Here is a 21,643-nt window from a genome sequence, read left to right as displayed (position 1 = left end):
GGGAATTATTTTCCCCAGTTTGAAACAAACCACTGAGAAGTTTCACCAGTCTGAGGCCAGTTCAGGGCAGCCCCCACTGAAAAACTTCTGAGCCTGGAATAGCATCGCCAGTGCATGGTGGAGACTGAAAAAACACAGCAAAGCAGGAAGAGACATTGGTAAGTAAGGGACTATTTTGCCAGGGTGAGCAGTGTGGAATAGAACAAGGACGTCAGAAAAGCAAGGATAAAGCACAAATAAACTTAGACATGTGACATATAGGCTAGAGTTTCACTACTTTACAGGAAGTGAGAGATCTGGAAGGTTCCCTATGGGTACATTTACTGAGCACCTAATAAGTGTCAGGCTGTGAATAAAGGGTAAAATAAGACAAAACAAAAAAACACCTTTTTCCCCGCTGCATGAAAACCGGACCCTTAACTTCCAAAGTCTGTGTTTCAACAGAAACCTGACTAAGACACAATGTCAACTGGGTTATTCAGCAACACTACGTATAAATATGAATCTACCTGATGGGAAAATTGCATCAACTTGGGAGAAACTACAAATGAACTACAAATATTTGATGGAGAAGTCTTGGCTTTGGGCTTCTGTGAGTATGGTGATTCCTGTACCTGGACATGTCCCTTGCAGACCTTGGAAGCTCTGTCTATAGAGCTGTAATAAAAGGTTTTCCTCTCCTTTAGAGTCTGTGGCTACCCCTGCACATGTGAGTCTCATTCCCTTGTCCCAGACCTGTCACCTGGGGACCAAACAGAATAACTCTGATTAGCTATGTAGACTGAAGCATAAACTGGTGGGAGAACTAATTCTACTAATGCAGGATGCCGCCCTGCTGCTTAACTGTGTTCCCTGTCCTAATGTCCTTCTAAGTAAACCTCATGCCAGGTGTGGCCTACGATACTCATGAGTCTGAATGTTTAGTTACATTTAAGAAGACTCCCTATGTGCACTGCACAAGCACAATACACTATGTCCAGCACTTTATAGGTATTACATCACACTTAGTCCTCAAAACAACTCTGTGATAAAAGTATTCATATTAGTCCAATTTTAAGATGAAGAAACAGACTTAAAGAGGTTAAACAACTTACCCAAAGTCATACAGTGAATTTACCATGTAATCCATTATAGTATGTACCCTAGTTTTGTGATAACCATGTTTTTAAGGTTTCACACAGAGTTACTTTATCTTAAAATAGTAAGTTTTAAAAGAATTGACATATAACTCACATACCCCAGTGGTTTTTAGGATATTCACCAGGTTGTACAACCATTACCTCTGTCTCATTCCAGAACATTTTCATCACCCTAAAAAGAAACCCCATACCCATTAGCAGTCACTCCCATTTCCACCTACCCCCTAGCCCCTGGCAACCACTAATCTACTTTGTCTTCATAAATTTCCTATTCCAGACATTTTGTTTAAATGGAATCATATAATACACATAGCCTTATATATCTTACTTTTTTCACTTTGCATAATGTTTTCAGGGTTCATCTATGTTGTATCATGTACTAATTCTTCATGCCTTTTTATGGCTGAATAATGTTTCATTATATAGACATACTAAAATAGTAAACTTTTATCTTGCGAAAAATCTTTAATTTTTAATAGTCCTTATCATAAACAAATCTCTTATTTACTAAATAATACCGTGACAACCTGACACTCCCATAGAGAAGTGCTAAACATCCCAATAATGCCCTGTTTGCATGTGTGAAGAGCTGAAAGAATGCTCCATGGCTACAATTAGATATTAATAACTAGGAACTGGGGCATGGTCTGAAAAAAGACAACTGTGTTTAATGGGCAAATGGGATGGATTATTTAAAAGAGGAGTCAGGTGTAAGGTATCTACATCCAAAATGTTCATCCAAAACAATGAAACTTGGCCTCAGAAAACTCATCAATGAAGGGAAGCCCAAGAGTCCCAGGGTGATATTAAGCACTGAAAGGGTCTGCTAATTTGAATATTTTGAGAGGAAATGAAACACAGTAGGTCAAACGTTTTCCTGAGGACTGCAAACCATGTGGATAGGATCTCAGTATATTCACACAAAGTGAACACCATGGGTACCTGTACATGAGCACATATGCATGCACACATGCGTGTGCGCACACACACACACACAGAAACACAAACACATAGTCACTCACTCCTTATATCCCTACCCTTTAAAGGACATCTCTCCTTAGTCTCGGGTAACCAAACATCTTATAGAGATTACTTAATTCATTTTCATTTATAAAAGGTTATTAAATTAAATTACTTTCTATATGTGCCACAATATCAGATGAATTTTGTGGCAGTTCATATCTTTAAAAGGATTTCTCAAAAATCTCATCAGAAAACTCTGGTTGATTCTATTCCTACTTGCTTTTTCCCTTTACATAAGTTTCTAAGATACTGTTTATCAAACAGTATTAGAGATAGCCTGTGTGCACACTGAAGAGATCTCTTGTGATCCTTTCTTCCCTACCATTCATTAAAACGACAACCAAATGTTTCCATCACCCAAGTGAACTGTTTCAAGTGAGAGTAAGCTGGGTTCTTCTTCAAAGGAAAATGCCTGCACATAACAAAATATCAAAAATATTTATTAAATAAAAGTCATCAAACTTAATTTGCAAAGGAATAGGATTTCCTTTCCAACTTTTAAAATAAATTTCTTCTGTAGAAATCCAATTTTCTGAGGTGGATTAAGTCATATACTTAAAAACAAGCTTAATAATAACCATGTTAAGAAAAGCCTTGATGTGATACATGCCCAGCTCTTTCTCAAGAGTTATCAGCACTGAGCAGACAGAGAAATGAATGTGTAAGTGTACATTAGGGCTAAGGGATCATACAAAATGACAAACTTGGATATTAAATTCAGGATCCTAGTGAAGAAATTAAAAGTACGATTCCTGAGTATGACAGATACTAGGATAGATAGACTTGCTAATAACTTGAAGACAGGAATAAAAATAAAGGTAACTTGGACCAATACATTGAAGGCCTACAAACTAGTACATCCTCTGACCCAGTAGTCCTGTCCTGGAAATTCATCCTAAGAAAATAACTTTTGGGACTTCCCCAGTGGTCCAGTGGTTAAGACTCTGCGCTTCAGCTGCAGGGGGTGAGGGTTCAATCCCTGGTCAGGGAACTAAGATCCCACATGCCGCACTGTGTGGCCAAAAAGAAAAAAAAAGAAAATAACTTTTTAAAAAGTTAACTTTTATTACCTTAGTGGTAATAAAACAGAGGAATGACTAAATAAAGCAGAGTAAATGAAAAATTTATTCAGAAGTAAAAAATAATAAACATAAAGCTTGTATAGAAACATTAACAATTAATTAGGAAATAGAGGATGCAGAAAACAGGATATCCTAAAACAAATTATCCATGTATTAATTACAACTACTGTAAAAACTAATTAGGTAAAGGAGTAGGGAACATCTATAAATAGTCTACTGAGGTGAAGAAGTTGTATGTATTTTTCTGTAAGCCTATTTAAACATTAAACTCCAAGTATTTTTAAAGGATTGAATACGATTTGGAATTAGGAAGTAGTATATTCAAGTTCCTGCTCAATAATTTACTACCTAAGTCTCTCTAACATTCTTAGCCTCAGTTTCATCATTTGAAAAATAATAATATTTACATACCTAACAGGTTGTCATGAAAATCAAATGAGACTATAATGGATATGGTAGCAGTTTACAAACTCTAAAGTATCATACAAATGTGAATCCCAATTATTTCAAGGAAGCTAAACTCTAGTATAAATGAGAAAGATATGGATAAAAGCATAGCTAGTTTAATATAAGAATGACAAATGTTAACTAGACTTATTGAGGTGATCATTTTGCAATATACACAAATATCAAATGATTACATTGTACACCTGAAACTAATAAGTCAATTTTAACTCAATTAAAAAAAAAGAATAGATTAAATTTTAAAAAGCCATAGATCATTGTGGCTCTTGTTTTGATTTATAAGCAAATGTCAGCATACAGAAAATGATTTAGAAAAAGCCATGATATAATTCTCATTATAATCTTCACAACAGTCAGACGCTTTATAATTGTATCTGAAATTATCCCCAAGTATTATAAAAGAAAACTGATGAAGTAGAGAAAATTTTAAAAAGAACATGACCATTAAAATGTTACAGAGCGGGGACTTCCCTGGTGGTCCAGTGGTTAAGACTTCACCTTCCAATGCAGGGGGTGCGGGTTCGATCCCTGGAGGGGGAGCTAAGATCCCACATGCCTCGCGGCCAAAAATCCAAAACATAAAACAGAAGCAATATTGTAACAAATTCAACAAAGACTTCAAAAAAAATTTACAGAGGGGTTAAAATCCAAATATATAAACAATTCATACAACGCAATATCAAAAAAACAAACAACCTGATTACAAAAATGGGCAGAAGATGTGAATAGACAATTTTCCAAAGAAGATATACAGATGGCCAAAAGGCACATGAAAAGATATTCAAAATCGCTAGTCATCAGAAAAATGCAAATCAAAACCACAATGTGATATGACTTCACACCTGTTAGAATGACTATCATCAAAAAGACCACAAATAACAAATGTTGGCAAGGATGTGGAGAAAAGGGAACACTGTACTCTGTTGTTGGGAATGTAAACTGGTGCAGCCACTGTGGCAAACAGTATAAAGGCTCCTCAAAAAACTAAAAATAGAACTACCATATGACCCAGCAATTCCACTCTTGGGTATATATCCAAAGAAAATGAAAACACTAATTCAAAAAGATACATGCACCTCAATGTTCATAGTAGCATTATCTACAATAGTCAAGATATGGAAGTAACCTAAGTGTCCATCAACAGCTGAATGGGTAAAGAAGATGTGGTGTATATATATATGTATGTATGTGTGTGTGTGTATATATACACACACACACACACACACACAATGGAATACTACTCACCCATTAAAAAGAATGAAAATTTGCCATTTGCAACAACATGGATGGACTTAGAGGGTATTATGCTTAGTGAAATGTCAGACAGAGAAAGACAAAAACTGTATGTTAACATTTATATGTACGATCTAAAAAATAAAACAAACTAGTGAATACAACAAAAAAGAAACAGACTCACAGATATAAAGAACAAACTATTGGTTACCAGTGGGGAGAGAGAAGGGGGCAGGGGCAAGAGAGGGGGTATGGAATTAAGAGGTACAAACAACAATGTATAAAATAAGTAAGCTACAAGGATATATTGTACAGTGTAGGGAATATAGCCAGTACTTTATAATAACTATAAATGGAGTATAATCTATAAAAATTTTGAATCATTATGCTGTACACCTCAAACTAACATAATATAATAAATTTTATATATATTATACAATTTTATATTATAAATATTATACCTCAATTAAAAAATGTTACTGAGGGAGAATTTTAAGTCAAAATTGGTTGTGGGCTTCCCTGGTGGCGCAGTGGTTGAGAATCTGCCTGCCAATGCAGGGGACACGGGTTCGAGCCCTGGTCTGGGAAGATCCCACATGCCACGGAGCAACTGGGCCTGTGAGCCACAACTACTGAGCCTGCGCGTCTGGAGCGTGTGCTCCGCAACAAAAGAGGCCGCGAGAGTGAGAGGCCCGCGCACCGCAATGAAAAGTGGCCCCCGCTCGCTGCAACTGGAGAAAGCCCTCGCACAGAAACGAAGACCCAACACAGCTAAAAATAAATAAATAAATTTATTAAAAAAAAAAAAAAGTTGGTTGTGATCATGACAGAATAAGTTGTTTTAGACTATCTTCCTATAGTCTAGAAACTGTAAAAGTTAGACAAAAGAGATTTTTAGAAACAGCCAGCATTAAACAACAGCAATACACGCTGGACTTAAGGGACTGTGATATCTGGAAGAACAGAAGCACAGCTAGGTAAGCTCTACATTCACCTTGACTTTTCTCCTTAGGGCAATTGTTGAATCATGGCACAGAGACGTAGGGTATAAACACAAAGTGGTTTTTTACTAGACTGTGGAAACAGAGGTTGGAGTTTGTGGATGCCCAAACAGCAGGAACTTGAGAGGCTAGACCTGGAAAGAAGGGTACTACAGAGAAGCAAATCCAAAAATCTGCATGCAATTTCCCTGAGTCATCAGTTGACTTCTAAATGGCATGTGTGTAGTGAAATTCCAAGAAATTCAGGAAAGAACAGTAGCTGAAAGATTAATGAGCTGAGCAGTGAACAGAGGGATCAGAGAAGCTACATGCTGTTGAGAAGACAAATGTTGGCGTTCAAGTCTTGTCAAAGTAGAAAGGCTTTGGTAAGCACCCCATACTTTCAGGTAAGACCCCAGGAATAAGGACATAAGTGAAACAGACCAGACTAAAAAGCCTAAAACCAGACCCTAACACAATCAAGGTGATCTGATAGTATTCCATCTGCCTGCTAGAAAACTGAACTCTCTTTGGAAATAGAAAACATCTTCCAGAGCCTCTATAATTTTTATCCACAATGTCCAGGACTGTGAGGCCTACTAAACCAGTAGACCCAAATAACCAAAAACAAACAAAGAAACAGTAAATGATAAAAAGAGACCTATAGTGATTCAGATAGTGGAATTATGAAACAGAGATTAGGAGTGACACATTTAAGAGGATCAAGAAAAAACATGGAGAACTGCACCAGAAACATGGACTCCATTTTTTTTAAATCAAATAAAAATTTCAGAACTGAAAAATATAGTGAAATTCCAAAAGATAAGTTTTAAAAGCAAATTAAAAATAGCAGAACAGCATAGTAGAACTATATACAGTAGGCAAGACACAAAAACAACCCAAGTGCCCATCAACAGACAATTGGGTTAAGAAGATGTGGCATGTACAGGGAACTTTATTCAATACTCTGTAATGACCTATATGGGAATAGAATCTAAAAAAGAGTGGTTATACGTGTATGTATAACTGACTCACTTTGCTGTACAGCAGAAACTAAGACAAAATTGTAAATCAACTATATTCCAATAAAAAATTTTTTAAAAAAAGATGTGGTATACACACACACACACACGATGAAATATAATTTAGCCATAAAAAAGAATGAAATATTGCCATTTGCAGCAACATGGATGGACCTAGAGAATACCATCCTAAGTGAAGTAAGCCAGACAGAGAAAGACAAATATTGTATGATATCACTTATACGTGGAATCCAAAAAATAATACAAATGAATCTACATACAAAAAGAAACAGACTCACAGATACAGAAAGCAAACTTATGGTTACCAAAGAGAAAAGGGAGGGGAGAAGGGATAAATTAGGAGTATGGGATTAACAGATACAAACTACTATATATAAAATGGTTAAGTAACAAGGATTTACTGGATAGCATAGGGAACTATATTCAATATCTTGTAATAACTCATAATGGAAAATAATCTGAAAAAAATATAAAACTGAATCACTTTGCTGTATACCTGAAACTAACAAAATATTGTAAATCAACTCTACTCAATTAATCAATCAAAACAAATCAAAAGAAAAAAAAGAAACAGAACAGAGTGTTAATCAGCTGCAAGATATCAGTGGAAAACATTCAGACTGAAGTGCAGAGAGAAAAAAGGGTATTAATACAGAAAATGCAGAAAAAGTACAAAAGACATGGACAGAGTCAAAAGGCCTAACAGCACAAAAGTCATAACGGGGAGCTAAATGGAATTATACTATTAAAACATTTTTATATTGTTCATGAAGTGGTAAAATACTAATTCACATTAGACTTTAATAAGTTAATTTAGAGTAAAGTTTGGAGAGCAGTAAAAGTGCCAATTCATGGTAAATTATAGTAAGTCAGAAAGGCATACTGGAATCTCTAAGGTAATTACTATAAGAATAACAAGATTATAAAATTAAAAAGCTAATAATGGAGGAAAATTGATAACAAAAAGTGTAACATTACTCAATGTTACTAATCACCAGGGAAATTGCAAATCAAAACCACAATGAGATATTACCTCACAACTGTTAGAATGGTTATTACCAGAAAAACAAATGACAACAAACATTGACAAGGTTGTAGGGAAACTGGAACTGTTGTGCATTGTTGGTGGGAATGCAAAATGGTGCAGCTGTTATGGAAAACAGTATGGCGGTTCCTCAAAAAATTAAAAAAGAACTACCATATGATCCAGCAATCCTACTTCTAGGTATTTATCCAAAAGAAGTAAAATCAGGATCTCAAAGAGATATTAGCATTCCCATGTTCACTGCAGCACTATTCATAAAAGTCAAAATATGGAAACAACCAAAATGTGCATCAATGCATGAATGTATTAAAAAATGTGGTATATACATACAATGGAATATTATTCAGCCTTAAAAAAGAAGGAAATCCTATGCATGCATCCATGCAACAACATCGATGAACCTGGAGGACATTATCCTAAGTGAAATAAGTCAGTCACAAAAGGACAAATATTGCATGATCCCACTTACATGAAATATCTAAAATAATCAAACTCATGGACGCAAAGAATAGAATTGTGGTTGTCAGGGATTGGAAAAAAAGGAAGGAGGGAGTTGTTAACCAACAGGTACAAAATTTCAGTTATACAAAATGAGCAAGTTCTAGAGATCATCTGTACAAAAATACTGTATTGTACACTTTAAAAATCTGTTAAGAGGGTAGATCTCATGTTAAGATCTCATGTTAAGATCTCATGTTCTTATCACACTAAAATAAAAAAGAAGAAAATAAAATACAAGATTATCCACATATAGGCAAAAAAAAAAAAAAAAGCGTGGGGAGGAAGGGTTGGAGAAGTACAGGAAGAAAAATAGATGATTTCTGATCCTATGTGGAGTCAATTTGTTGTAAAGTTTGGGAAGTACAACTGGAGGAGCCAATAGTTGTGGCTATGTGTTGCTTTTCTTGCTCCATTGGGAACCTATCTCAATTTTCCTTTGGTGAATCATCTTTTCGCATTTTTAGTCCACGTAGTTTGCATGAAGACTGTAACCTCTGTAACCCAAGATAAGTTGATGAGCCTTAACTCTGGTAGTTTTGTTAGAACTTTGGGGAAAGTGGAAAATGTGGGATTGCTAGCTTGCTAGCTTTGATATTTGTAAATCTGGCACTTTGGGGGGCACCACGTAGAGAGAGTTGCTAAAGAATGAAGCCACTGGGGAAAGCAGAGCTAATGGATGGGAAGAAAGACTGAATTCTAATGTCATCATTTGAGGACCTAGATCCACCCCTGCCTGGATTCCATCCATGCTGAAATGTTTAGTTATACATTCTCTTCTTGGCTTAAGCCAGTTTGAAGTAAGTTTCTGTCATTTGTAATTTCAGAGTCCTGACAGGTATGCTCAATATGTACTTAGTGTTTAACAACTGCTTAAACAAACACCATTATTATCAGCTATAATATAAGTTAATTCACAGATATGAGGACTTGTCAAAGCTCACCAAACATTCTTAACATTCTTTGCCCAGGAATGTTAGTTAAATTCAGGTCACAGAAGAGCACAAATGGTTTTAACTCTTTCAAAATATTCTGATATTGGGACTTCCCTGGTGGTCCAGTGGTTAAGACTCCGCCCTTCCAATGTAGGGGGTGTGGGTTTGATCCCTGGTTGGGGAACTAAAAATCCCACATGTCACATGGTGCAACCAAAAAAAAAAAAAATTCCTATACTGAGAAATGTAGAACTTCCAATAATTCAATTACATTTGGTGAATGCATTGGCTATTTGAAACATCGTATTTCCTCCCAGGTAGGAAGGAGTAGTATCAACTCGCTACCTCTGTCTCCCACCCTCTCTCTGCAGGCACTGATGGACACACACACACACACACACACACACACACACACACACACACACACACAATGCTTTTTCTTCCATTAGAAAGCAATGTTTGGTCAGTGGTCACGTAGTTTATTCTCTAGGTTTGTTTTGAAAGAGATAATTTTGAGCAAAGATAAAACTGAGGCATTCTTATACAAATATGTTAAAACCCACTGATATTATGTGAGTGCTTGAAAGAGATACATTTAACATATTGATTTCATGCTACTAAAATCATCTTTGGCAAACAAGGAAGATTAGTTTTTTTTGTTTTTGTTTGTAAAAAAGTAGTGATAATCCAAAGGACAATTAGAATCAAAACAATGGATGGCTTGCGAAATGTTATTTCCTTAAATAATCACTTTAATATTTTCTAAAGTATTAATACTTCCATAAGAAAAATTTAATTGCTTATTAGGCATCATGATAATCTCTAGTTTTGTAAAACTGTGTCCTTTCCTAAAAGGACACAATTCAATCACCTACTTTCAATAGCAAGCTTTTCATAAAAATCACATTTAATAATGATTTTTTCTATGAATTTTAAAATCCTGTACAAATAAACATATCTATTTAAAAACTTTTATGTAACCTATATAGCTAAACTTTAGAGTAAACCATTTTTGGTAATAAGTTTGCTATATATGGTCAAGATATGGTAACAGGGAAGAGCCAATTTTGACTCCATGTAGGATCTGTTTCTTTGACTTTAACCTTTGCTTTTCGTTGCTTTTGTTATTATAATCATACATAATGGCCTGCCTCAGGGAACCCTGCCCCTCTGCCTGAATGTTAAACTAAAGTGCCTTTGTTCGGCTCACAAGGAGACTATCTGACCCGGCCCACCTGTGAATGGCTTCAGAAAAGAAGAAATTAACCCCTCCCCTCCCCAATGCTGGCCAAGCCAGGCAAAACTAACAGCCTTTTTACTTTACTTCCTCACCTCTTCCCCCTCTCTGTTCTATAAAAGTGGTATCCAGACCCTGGTAAGATGGTTATTTTGAGACATTAGTCTGCCGGCTTTCCGAATAAAGTCGCCATTCCTTGCCTTAACACCTCGCCTCCCGATTTACTGGCCTGTAGTGTGTGTAGCCAGCAAAGCGAGCTTAGACTCAGTAACAATGTGTCAACTTCCTTTAAATTATTATGCAAAATGGGTCAAGTTGAAACTGAGACCAACTTTCTCAAGACTTAGTGGGATTAATAACATTGTAACTATTTTAATATACACCAAACTAAGTGAATCTATTTACTTAAGCTGAAAAGTATTTGTAAGAAGTGTTTACTGAACTTTCAGAATGTCCACAGATTCAAATTACACTCACCTTTGTCAGTTAATAAAATACAGTAGTTAGAAGGAACATGTTGAAATCAGAAAATCCATGTTAAAATCAGAAACATTTGGACCATATAGAAAAACTCAAAGTGTACAATGCAATTTAACATAATCTTGCAGATTATAAATGTAGCAGTGAGATATTAAAATGCATACAAGAAAAGAATAGAAACGATACCCTTTTTAGTTGCTGTTCTTTTAGGCTTTTCACTGTCCTTGCAGGCTCAGAAATGAAGTTTTTATAGTTTTCACATATATTGATCCGAGACTGGGCTACCTGCATTGTTCCCTCGAGAAAAGATTTCCAAACAGGATACATGCTCCTAAATTCAAAGAGGGACAGAAAAGTATTAGGCAGAGAAAAGGAAGAATAAGTTGCCTAACCTTTTGCTCACTGGCTAGCACTGACAAACAAAATGAATGTTTTCTTTATAGTTTAAAGTGTATTTATATTGGTTCATAGGTAGTAGTATTTTTAGCATATATAACAAGTAGAAACTTGGAATACTCTATTCCTCTATAGCTTGACAATGGCCTATTTTGATTCATTAGCTATTCTTGATACTGAAGTAAAGTGATACAAGGATTACAATTCTAGACAAAGCTAACACTATAAAAATTAGTGAATAATTCAGACTTTCCAGGCCTTTCACTGTTTCAGGAGTGTCATTATGAATATCAAGTTTCATTATTTCATTATGCTATTTTCCTGATTTTACAGATGAGGTAACTGAGGCTCAGATAGATTTAGAGCAGCGGTCCCCAACCTTTTTGGCACCAGGGACTGGTTTCATGGAAGACAATTTTTCCACAGACAGGGGGCGGGAGGGGGGAATATGGTTTAGACGGTAATGCGAGCAATGGTTCAGGTGGTAATGTGAGCGATGGGGAACAGCAGATGAAGCTCTGCTAGCTCGCCTGCCCGCCGCTCACCTTCTGCTGTGCGGCCCGGTGATGGGTGGGGGGGACCGCTGATTTAGAGGATCACTCTAGATCACAATAGAGTGTGGCAGTACTGAGATATAGACGAATACCTCTAAAGTACATTTTCTTTCAACTATATTATATTGCTCTCTTACATAAACTGACGTGGCCGGAAAAAAAATCATGAACAACTGTTTATGTTCTTGAGAAGTCTATTTGTTAGAGAAAAGAAGTCTATGGTATCATTGCTCTACATCTGTTTCTCTGTTGTAATAATGCTTAGCCAGCATCACGTTGCGGCCTGGAGTCATTCCAAGCAAGTCCCATCACCTTTGCTTGATAAATGTGCTCTCAGAAATCTTTTGGTAAAGTCAAAGAATTATTCATCCTTTGCTTTCTGTGGCCAACTTCCTTTTCAAACCTTCTCTTCTGCTTTGCTAAATGCCTTAGTCAGTCCCAATATGCTCCTAAACTAGTTATAAACATATTTTATAACTTATAACAATGAATGGTACCTTGTTAAAAAGAGATACTTGCACTGATAGATTATAATATCCATCTCCTAAGATTTCCCTTCTTGTGTCACGTGGATTTCCTACTATAGCAATGTATGGGACCATGTGCTACATAAAATGCTAGCTGTGGGTCAATGGATGACAGTGTGAAAACAAGAAAAAGAAAATTTGCCTGGGTCTCCATCCTACTTGGAACTAAAAAAAACTTGAAACTGTACTTCTCAACCAAGGGAATAAACAGTTTGTGTAATGGATTAGTAGTTTGTAATACACCAAATACATCAGTTTCGATGGAAATATTCACTTATTTAAGCAGAGGTATATTACTTTCCCTTTGGAAAAAAGAGTCAGTGTGTTGTGCCAGCAAAAACTGTCAGCATAAAAGCAACGATGGGCTTAAGAAGAGCAAAATGAATACGAGATAATAAATGTTAACTAAACCTATTGTGGTAATCATTTCATCAATATATGTAAATCAAACCATCTAGTTGTACACCTCAAACTTATACAGTGATGTATGTCAATTATTTTTCAATAAAACTGGAAAAAAAACCCAGCAAAATTAATGTCCTCCATGGCCTTACTGCATGACTACCAATGGAATCTAGAATGTAAACTCACCACAGAACCTCCTAAGCAGTCCAGATAATTGATTTTCTCAGAGAATGCACCAAGAGAAGAATTCAGTACTATGTTTTGCAATTATTAATTTATACTTAAAATACAGTTTTAAATCATAATGAAAATGAGCAAGGACAATTATGAACTGTAATCCGAAGGAAGGAAGGAATAAAGGAAAGAAGAAAGGACAGAGGAGGGGAATAAGGAGGAAACTATGCTCGCCCCTTAGGTAGCACCCTCTTCCTTTCACCTCTTCATCTAGTTGACTGCTGCTCATCCTTCAAATCTCAACTTAAATGTAACTTCCTCAGGGAAGTCTTGGGATCACCACCAAGCCAATGCACAGACTCAATCAAGTCCCTCCCTGTTATTTGTTCACATGGTTCTAGCACTATTCCTTCAATTACAAATATTTTTATGTTAATTGTTAATGTTTGTCCCTCTCACTATAGTAAAAATTTCATGAAGGGTATATGTCTTTCTCACAATTGTATTGCTATTTCTAGGGCCTAGCACATGGCCTAACCATTAGAAAGGTTATAATCAGTATGTGTTGAATGAATGGATGAATGTATAAATTATGAGGACTGTACAATAAAAAGAAAAGTCCTTTCATTACAGAGTTTAAAAAGAGATCTTTAGAGACTAGCAGACAAATAAATAGCAGGCAAACATATTCACAACAATGACACACCATGAAACTCACGAAATTTGGTTACCAGTCAGTCAAAAGACCTGGGTTCAAGTTCTAGTTTAACCAATATAATCGTATGTAGCACATCTCACTATACTTTCAGTTCCTCAACTGGCAAATGGAAAAATAACAAAAATACCAGCACCATGCACCACACAGAGCTATTTTAACAATTAAATGAAAATGATGTGAAAATTCTTGCCACACAGATTCTTTTAAATGAATAAATAGTAGTAGTCACAGAATTGTAGAAGAAATAGAAGTACTTCTTGTTAACACAATAGTGGTAGTTCCAATGGCAGTGGTGTTTTTCATTCCAATTGGGAAAAAATAATAATGGGTTATAGAGTGATTTTCTAAAAATTTTATTTCACTAGGCTTCATATATATAATTTTGAAACATAAGGAAATGTATCAAGCATTTATGGTATTTTGTTATTCTGCTCAGGTCAGGAAATGAGGCTCAAAATTATATAAGAAAGGAAGAAAATTCTTTTAAGAACCTATCTCATGCAAGGCACTATGTCATGTATTTTACATCTGTCATATCATTTAATCCTCATGACAACTTTGTAAAGTAGGCATTATCCCCATTTTGCAGAGGAGAAAAAGTAAGGCTTGGAGAGGTTGTGAAATTTTTCTACAGCTATTCACCAGGAAATAGTACTCTCATGGTCATAACCTAAACTTTGCCATTATCAATAACTACCCCTCTGCTCTAATACCAATTTAATCATCTAATCTCTGACCAACACCTCTTGTTTCCACTCACTCCCTTTAGGATTCTCACTTCAACAATTACTCAACCCTATCAGAGCCCACAATCCATTTCATCCTATCTCCTTTCCACTGTCTTTCACTCCCTCTCATAATCTCCCTTTACAGCTCCTTACCCAGCCTCGATTTCATGGTCCACCATTATGATCACTCTCTAACGTACACCCTAGCTGCGCACGGGCTTTCTCTAGTTGTGGCGAGCAGGGGCTACTCTTTGTTGCGGTGCATGGGCTTCTCCTTGCGGTGGCTTCTCTTGTTGCGGAGCTCAGACTCTAGGCACGTGGGCTTCAGTAGTTGTGGCACGCGGGCTCAGTAGTTGTGGCACGTGGGCTCTAGAGCGCAGGCTCAGTAGTTGTGGCACACAGGCTTAGTTGTTCCATGGCATGTGGAATCTTCCTGGACCAGGGATCAAACCTGTGTTCCCTGCCTTTGCAGGCGGATTCCCATCCACTGCGCCACCAGGGAAGTCCTCTTTCGGTCATTATAATCTACAAATTCCAAACTTGGTTAAATCCAAAATTCTGTTTACACCATACCAATGTCTGTGCACCAGAACGTTGCTGGAGTAAACAATAATCATGCTGCCTAGTCTCACTTTCAACTGATGTCAAATAATCCCTTAGTGCCCCCCAGCAATCCTACTATATTCCCCTAATCCACTTATTTGCTCACTCTTCTAGATAATTATTTCCCACCTTTTCCTCTCATCTCAAACCTCTAATATGACCACACTTTCAGCTGATAATGAAGTATGAAGACAATGTCCACATGCTCCCTCCACATCTACCTATCTCCCTGCTTTTGCACCCATACACTGTGTCATCCCTCTTTTTACTCCAATGAATTACCTGTGCTCCGAAGGCCAGCCAACCCTTCACATCTGTACTACACTAAATAACCTCTAACTCAACAGCAATCCAGTAATTGTGCTTTCTCCTACAATATCAACTTTTCCCTCTCTACTGGATCATACACATATAATGTCTCGCATCTTAAAAAAAAAAAAAATCCCTCCATCAACCCTCCATTTCTCTCCAGCTATCACCCCAATGTCTTCTCCCTTTAACAGCAAAACTCCTCAAAAGAAATGTCTGAAATTACTGTTTCCACTTCTCCTCTTGGTCACTCTTGATTCAATTCAAATAAGGTTTTAACATCCACCATTCTGAAATTACTTGTCAAGGTCATCAAAGATCTCCCTGTGGCTAATACCAATAGTCAATTCAAGCTTTGGGTCTATTATTCAGTCTATCAGCAGTACTGACCTAGTTTATCCTTCTTGAAATGCTATCTTCACTTGGCTTCTAGGATAGCTCTCTCTCTTGGTCTAGCCTTATCTCACTAGCCACAATTTAGGCTCCTTTGCTAGTTCCTCTTCATCTCATTGCCCCGTAAATGCTAGAGTGTCCCCACAGTCAGCTTCTTCTCTTCACATTCACTCTTTAAACAAGCTCATGCAGTCTCATGGCTTTAAATACTGTCACTATGCTGACTATTCCTGAATTTTTAATTCAGACATCTTCCCTAACCCCTCAGTTGCCTATTTAACATATCCAACTTGGATATTTAGTAGGTATCTTAAAACTAACATGTTCAAAAACAAATTCTTGATTTCGTTAAAATCTGTTCTGTTAATCTATTCCATCTCATTGACAGCTACTCAAACCTCTAGTTGTTCAAGCCAAAACCCCTAGAATCATCATTGATTCCTCCTTTTTTTCTCATATTCCACATCTGATTCACCAAGAAATACTGTTCACTAGACTTTAAAAATATAATGGAATCTGATTACTGTCTATCTCTTCCACTGTTACTACCCTGGTTTCAGCCACCATTATCTCATGCCTGGATTACTATAATAGCCTAAATGACCTCTCTCTGATTTTGCTCTTGTCCCCCTAAAGTCTAGGCTCTACACAGTATATCCACTGCAGTGCCAACCACTTCTAGGTACTCTGTTTTCTTTTTACTATGCTTACTGTCCTTGTCACCAAGTGACAATGTTTAATTACTCATATGCTTACTGTCTTGTCTTCTTTCACTAGAATGAAGACTCCATGCAGCAGAAGCTTTCTTTTATTCACTCTTGTATCCTCAGCACCTAGAACAGGGTCTGGCACAGCAGGCACTCATTCAATATATATTTACAGGAGGAAGGAGAGGAGGGAATGATGGAGACTAGATTCAAACCCAGATCTGTCTGGCTCCCAAACCTCTGCTCTTCTGCTGACATAAGATTGTTCTTGGTCCAGCATTACTATTAAAGAATTTTTAAAAAGAGTCTCTTCACTCTAATAAAGGTGTATACTAAGTTCTTTGCGTATGTCTTACACAATTTGTGCCTCATATCTCCTGTACCGTTATTATTTTTTGTTAAAATGACTCATCTTTTAAACTAAAATATATGTATCTTACTACTTCATATTCCACTCTAATTGAAAAATAAAACTTGCCATAATAATTAAGTTTTAATTAGTAAAATTCAAAAATATTGATCCATATACCACCTAAAATCACGCTGTGAACTATTTCTCATATGACTATTACACTGGAAAACAGAGTAAACCTTATCAGGGAAAATTTTTATTAAGAAATAAACCAACAAATTTATTTTGACTGTAGTGGTGGTCACACGAATCTACATATGTGATAAAACACCACAGAACTTAATATGCATACACCTACATACACACAAATAAGTACATGTAAAACTGGTGAATTCTAAATTAGATTGGTGGATTGTATCAATATCAATTTCCTGGTTGTGACGTTGTATTATAGTTACGCAAGATATTACTACTGGGGGAACTGCGTGAAGAGTATAAGAACGCTCTTTGTGTTATTTCTTAAAACTGCACATGAATCTATAATTTTTTTTTTAAGTAAAAACAAAAGTTTAACAAACAAAAATCACAGATCTACCCTTGGCCTGGAATACAGCACCACACATCAAGAAGACTCTAGAAAATGTGACAAGTTGAATTCATAATCTAAGATTAACTTACATAGTGACTGATAACAGGAGAAAGTATGGTGTTTAATAAATAAGTGTTCATGTATTGCTGTTTTTGGTAGTAGGAAGGGAGACTATCCTCAGCCTAGGTAACAGAAGTAAAGGCAGGGAGAATGACTGATACTCAGTCCAGCTGAGGTGTGATAAGAACTGCAGTACAACTGCAGCTTAAGGTGCCCAAGGGTTGGGGAACTAAGCATGAAAGAAGGAGAAATGGCCAGAAAGGAGGAAAGAAAGGTAATTTGGGGTCAGGATTCTTCCTGGCTTTTGATATCATAAAAAAATTTTTTTTTAAATTTCATACTATTAGCAAGGAGAAACAATAGAAGATTTTCAAGTAGGGGGTGAGAGTAGGCCTATTTTACAAAGACATACAGACGTACAGGTTGGTGGTACTGTGGCAATGAAATTGTGAAGGGGAGAGATCACAGACAGAGAAGCAGCTACTTAACATTCCTAAGAGAAGATGAGGTCTGAAAAGAAGTCACAGTTGGAGGCAGCTGACTTGTTGGTTCCCAAGCTGAAGAGTTAATGAAAACACAGATCATTACTAGTTTATAGGCAATACTTAAAGATAGAAATATAGATAAGATTACTTAAAACAGTCACAAGAGAGCTGAGGGAACTCCAAGAAATATTTACATAGAAAGGACTTGCTATGGTCTGAATGTCTGTGGTCCCCTGAAATTCATATGTGGAAATCCTAATCCCCAAAGGTGATGATGGTATTAGGAGGTGAGGCTTTGCAGAGGTGAAGGCAGAATAGTGCCCTTATAAAAGAGACCCCACAGAGCTCCCAAACCCCTTCTACCAAGTAAGGGCACAGCTAAAAGTTGAAAAGTCTGCAACTCAGAAGAGGGACTTCTCCAGAACCTGACCATGCCGGCATCTTTGTCTTGGACTTCAGTCTCAAGAACTGTGAGAAATTTCTCTTACTTATAAGCCACCCAGTCTGTGGTATTTTGTTATAGCAGCCTGAACAGACTAAGACAGGACTGAAAAACCTGTCCTCAAAGATTTAAAAAAAAAAAAAAAGGTCTAAGAGAAAGTAGTATTACAGAAGTCTAGTTTCCAGGCAAATGGGGGTGGGTTTAATGGCATTAAATGGTGCATGTATCACCAGACTGGCAAAAATTTTCAAAGACTGACCATGTGCCCTGTTGGTAAAAAATAAAAAGAAATGGGTAATTTCAAATCAAATTTGAAGACATGTAAAATATACTAAGACAGAGTTTATGAAGGTTAATTTATAGTTTCACATTTTAAATGTATAAACTCTTTGACCCAGCATGTTCCCCTCTAAGAATTAACCCTATAGATATACTTTCACAATGCACAAAGATATAACTATGTGCATACATGAGTTATCCACTGCAGCACTATTTGCAATAGTAATAAACTAACTACCAACAGAGAAATGGATAACAAAACTATGATTTACCCACACTATGGCACTAACATAGCCATTAAAAAGAAGAGGGGACCTGAACAAACCGACTTGAAGGGACATCTAAAATAGACTCCTTAGAAAAGGGAACCCTCATACACTGTTGGTGGGAATGTAAACTGGGCAGTCACTATGGAAAACAGTATGGAGGTTCATTAAAAAAAAAAAAATAGAGTTGCTATACGATCCAGCAATCCCACTCCTGGGCATATATCCGGAAAAGATGAAAACTCTAATTCAAAAAGATACATGCACTCCAATGTTTGCAGTGGTACTATTTATAATAGCCAAGACATGGAAGCAACCTAAGTGTCTATCAACAGATAAGTGGATAAAGGAAGATGTGATTGATACACACACATACACACACACACACACACACACAATGGAATGTTACTCAGCCATTAAAAAGAATGAAATATTGCCATTTGCAGTAACATGGATGGACCTAGAGATTATCATACAGAGTGAAGTAAGCCAGACAGAGAAAGACAAATACTATATGATATCACTTATATGTGGAATCTAAAAAATAATACAAATGAACTTATTTACAAAACAGAAACAGACTCACAGACAGAGGAAACAGACTTCTGGTTACCGAAGGGGAAAGAGGAGGGGGAGGGATAAATTAAGAGTATGGGATTAACAGATACATACCACTATATATAAAATAGATAAACAATAAGGATTTACTGTATAGCACAGGGAACTACATTCAATATCTAGTAATAACCTATAATGGAAAAGAATCAGAAAAAAATATATGTATGTGTAACTGAAGAATCACTTTGCTGTACACCTGAAACTAACATAACATTGTAAATCAACCATATTTAAATAAAAATAAATAAATTAAAAATGAAGTAAAATAGACTCCTTAGGTATGTGTATGGAAGGTGTATGTGTGGAGGGAATTACAAAAGCATATGTATATAATAATTCTAGTTCTGTTAAAAACAGCACAACTGTTTATGTTCATGTATGCACTGCACAGGAAAAATATGGAAGAAAAGACCACATACTTCTAACAGCAATTACTCTAGTAGAAATGTGAATGGAAGATGCTTGGCAAAGAGGATGAGGTACACTTTATACTCTGTTACACATGCAACAAGCATGCATTATTTGGGTAAGAATTTTTAAATTAACAATACAAATATAAACAAAAAAAGTTAAAGGGAAATTTTAATTGACTAGAGCTGAAATAAACTCCTAATAAACAAACAAACAAACAAAAAATGGCAACTGCCATTCTCACCCTCAATCCTGATCTATTGTCTTTTTTCACTATGGCACCACCATCATCTCAGTTGCCTAAGTTAAAAAACCTGGGAGTCATTCTACAATCCTTCCTCTCCCTCCCTCTACTTCGTCCTTCAGTCAGTAAATATTTATCAAATGCTTTCTATGTTCTGAGAGCTATTTTAGATACTGAGAAAACTACTTTATAGTTTGACAGTTACAGAAAACTGTTTGTAGTCTGTCTCAGAACAAATCTGACAAACACAAAAAACAAAACTGCCAAATCAATAGCAAGTCCTCTAGCTTCAGTTTTCTAAATATCTCTGAAATCTGCCCCACAACCTAATTTCTACTATAATTTTCATGGTTCAAATAAGAAACGATGAGGGATTAAATTCCTGCAATTCTATTCTTTCTGAATTCTTCCTCATATCCCTTTAGTCCACCTTCATACCCCTTTAGTCCACCTTCATACAGTTACTAAAGTATGTTGAACTTGTCATTCCTCTTACGGAAATTCTTTGATGCTTCCGTTATCTTCTGAATAAAAAAGAAACTCTGTGATATGCAAAGTCCTTCATGATGCCTATCTAGGTATCCTCCAGGTCCACCACTCCTCTTACCCTCCAACCCATATACACTTCATTGCTACCTAACATTCATATTTTCTCATGCCTCCCTGCATTTAAGGTGTTACTTCTGCTTAGAATTCCTTCTGCCCAACGCTGATGAACTCCTGCACATCCTTTAAGACTCAGCTCTAGAAGCCTAGGTTTTCCTCTACAGTCCCAATGCACCTCTACTGCTACCCAATATCGCAACTGTTTATAGTGGCTATCTCCTTTAAGCTCCTTAACAACAGGCACCATACCTTCTACTCTCTTTAATCCTGAAGTCTACTTTAACAACTAGCATGTAAGTAGATATTTCACATCTATCTCATAAATAAAGAATGAATGAGGGACTTCCCTAATGGCGCAGTAGTTAAGAATCCGCCTGCCAATGCAGGGGACAGGGGTTCGACCCTGGGAAGATCCCACACGCTGCGGAGCAACTAAGCCCATGTACCACAACTACTGAGCCTGCGCTCTAGAGCCCACGAGCCACAACTACTGAGCCCGCATGCCACAACTACTGAAGCCCATGTGCCTAGAGCCCGTGCTCCACAACAAGAGAAGCCACCGCAGTGAGAAGACCGCGCACCACAACAAAGAGTAGCCCCCACTCACCGCAACTAGA

At 36.7% G+C, this 21,643-nt stretch overlaps 1 protein-coding gene across 3 annotated transcripts in view; it reads right to left on the bottom strand.

The window, feature by feature from the left end:
* Positions 1 to 21,643, bottom strand: part of FCHSD2 (FCH and double SH3 domains 2) — a 305,717-nt gene that overhangs the window by 154,678 nt on the left and 129,396 nt on the right. For 2 of the 3 annotated variants that reach the window (XM_061201281.1, XM_061201283.1), the window contains one exon: positions 11,347 to 11,491. In XM_061201281.1, the coding sequence (XP_061057264.1) occupies positions 11,347 to 11,491 (145 nt within the window). Of the gene's footprint in view, positions 1 to 11,346; positions 11,492 to 14,815; positions 15,151 to 21,643 lie in introns of those variants that run through there. The other variant, XM_061201282.1, reaches the window with a different exon arrangement.

This window comes from Eubalaena glacialis, chromosome 10, assembly GCF_028564815.1.
Source record: "Eubalaena glacialis isolate mEubGla1 chromosome 10, mEubGla1.1.hap2.+ XY, whole genome shotgun sequence".
NCBI classification, from domain to species: Eukaryota; Metazoa; Chordata; class Mammalia; order Artiodactyla; family Balaenidae; genus Eubalaena; species Eubalaena glacialis.
This window is presented reverse-complemented; position numbering and strand designations above follow the sequence as displayed.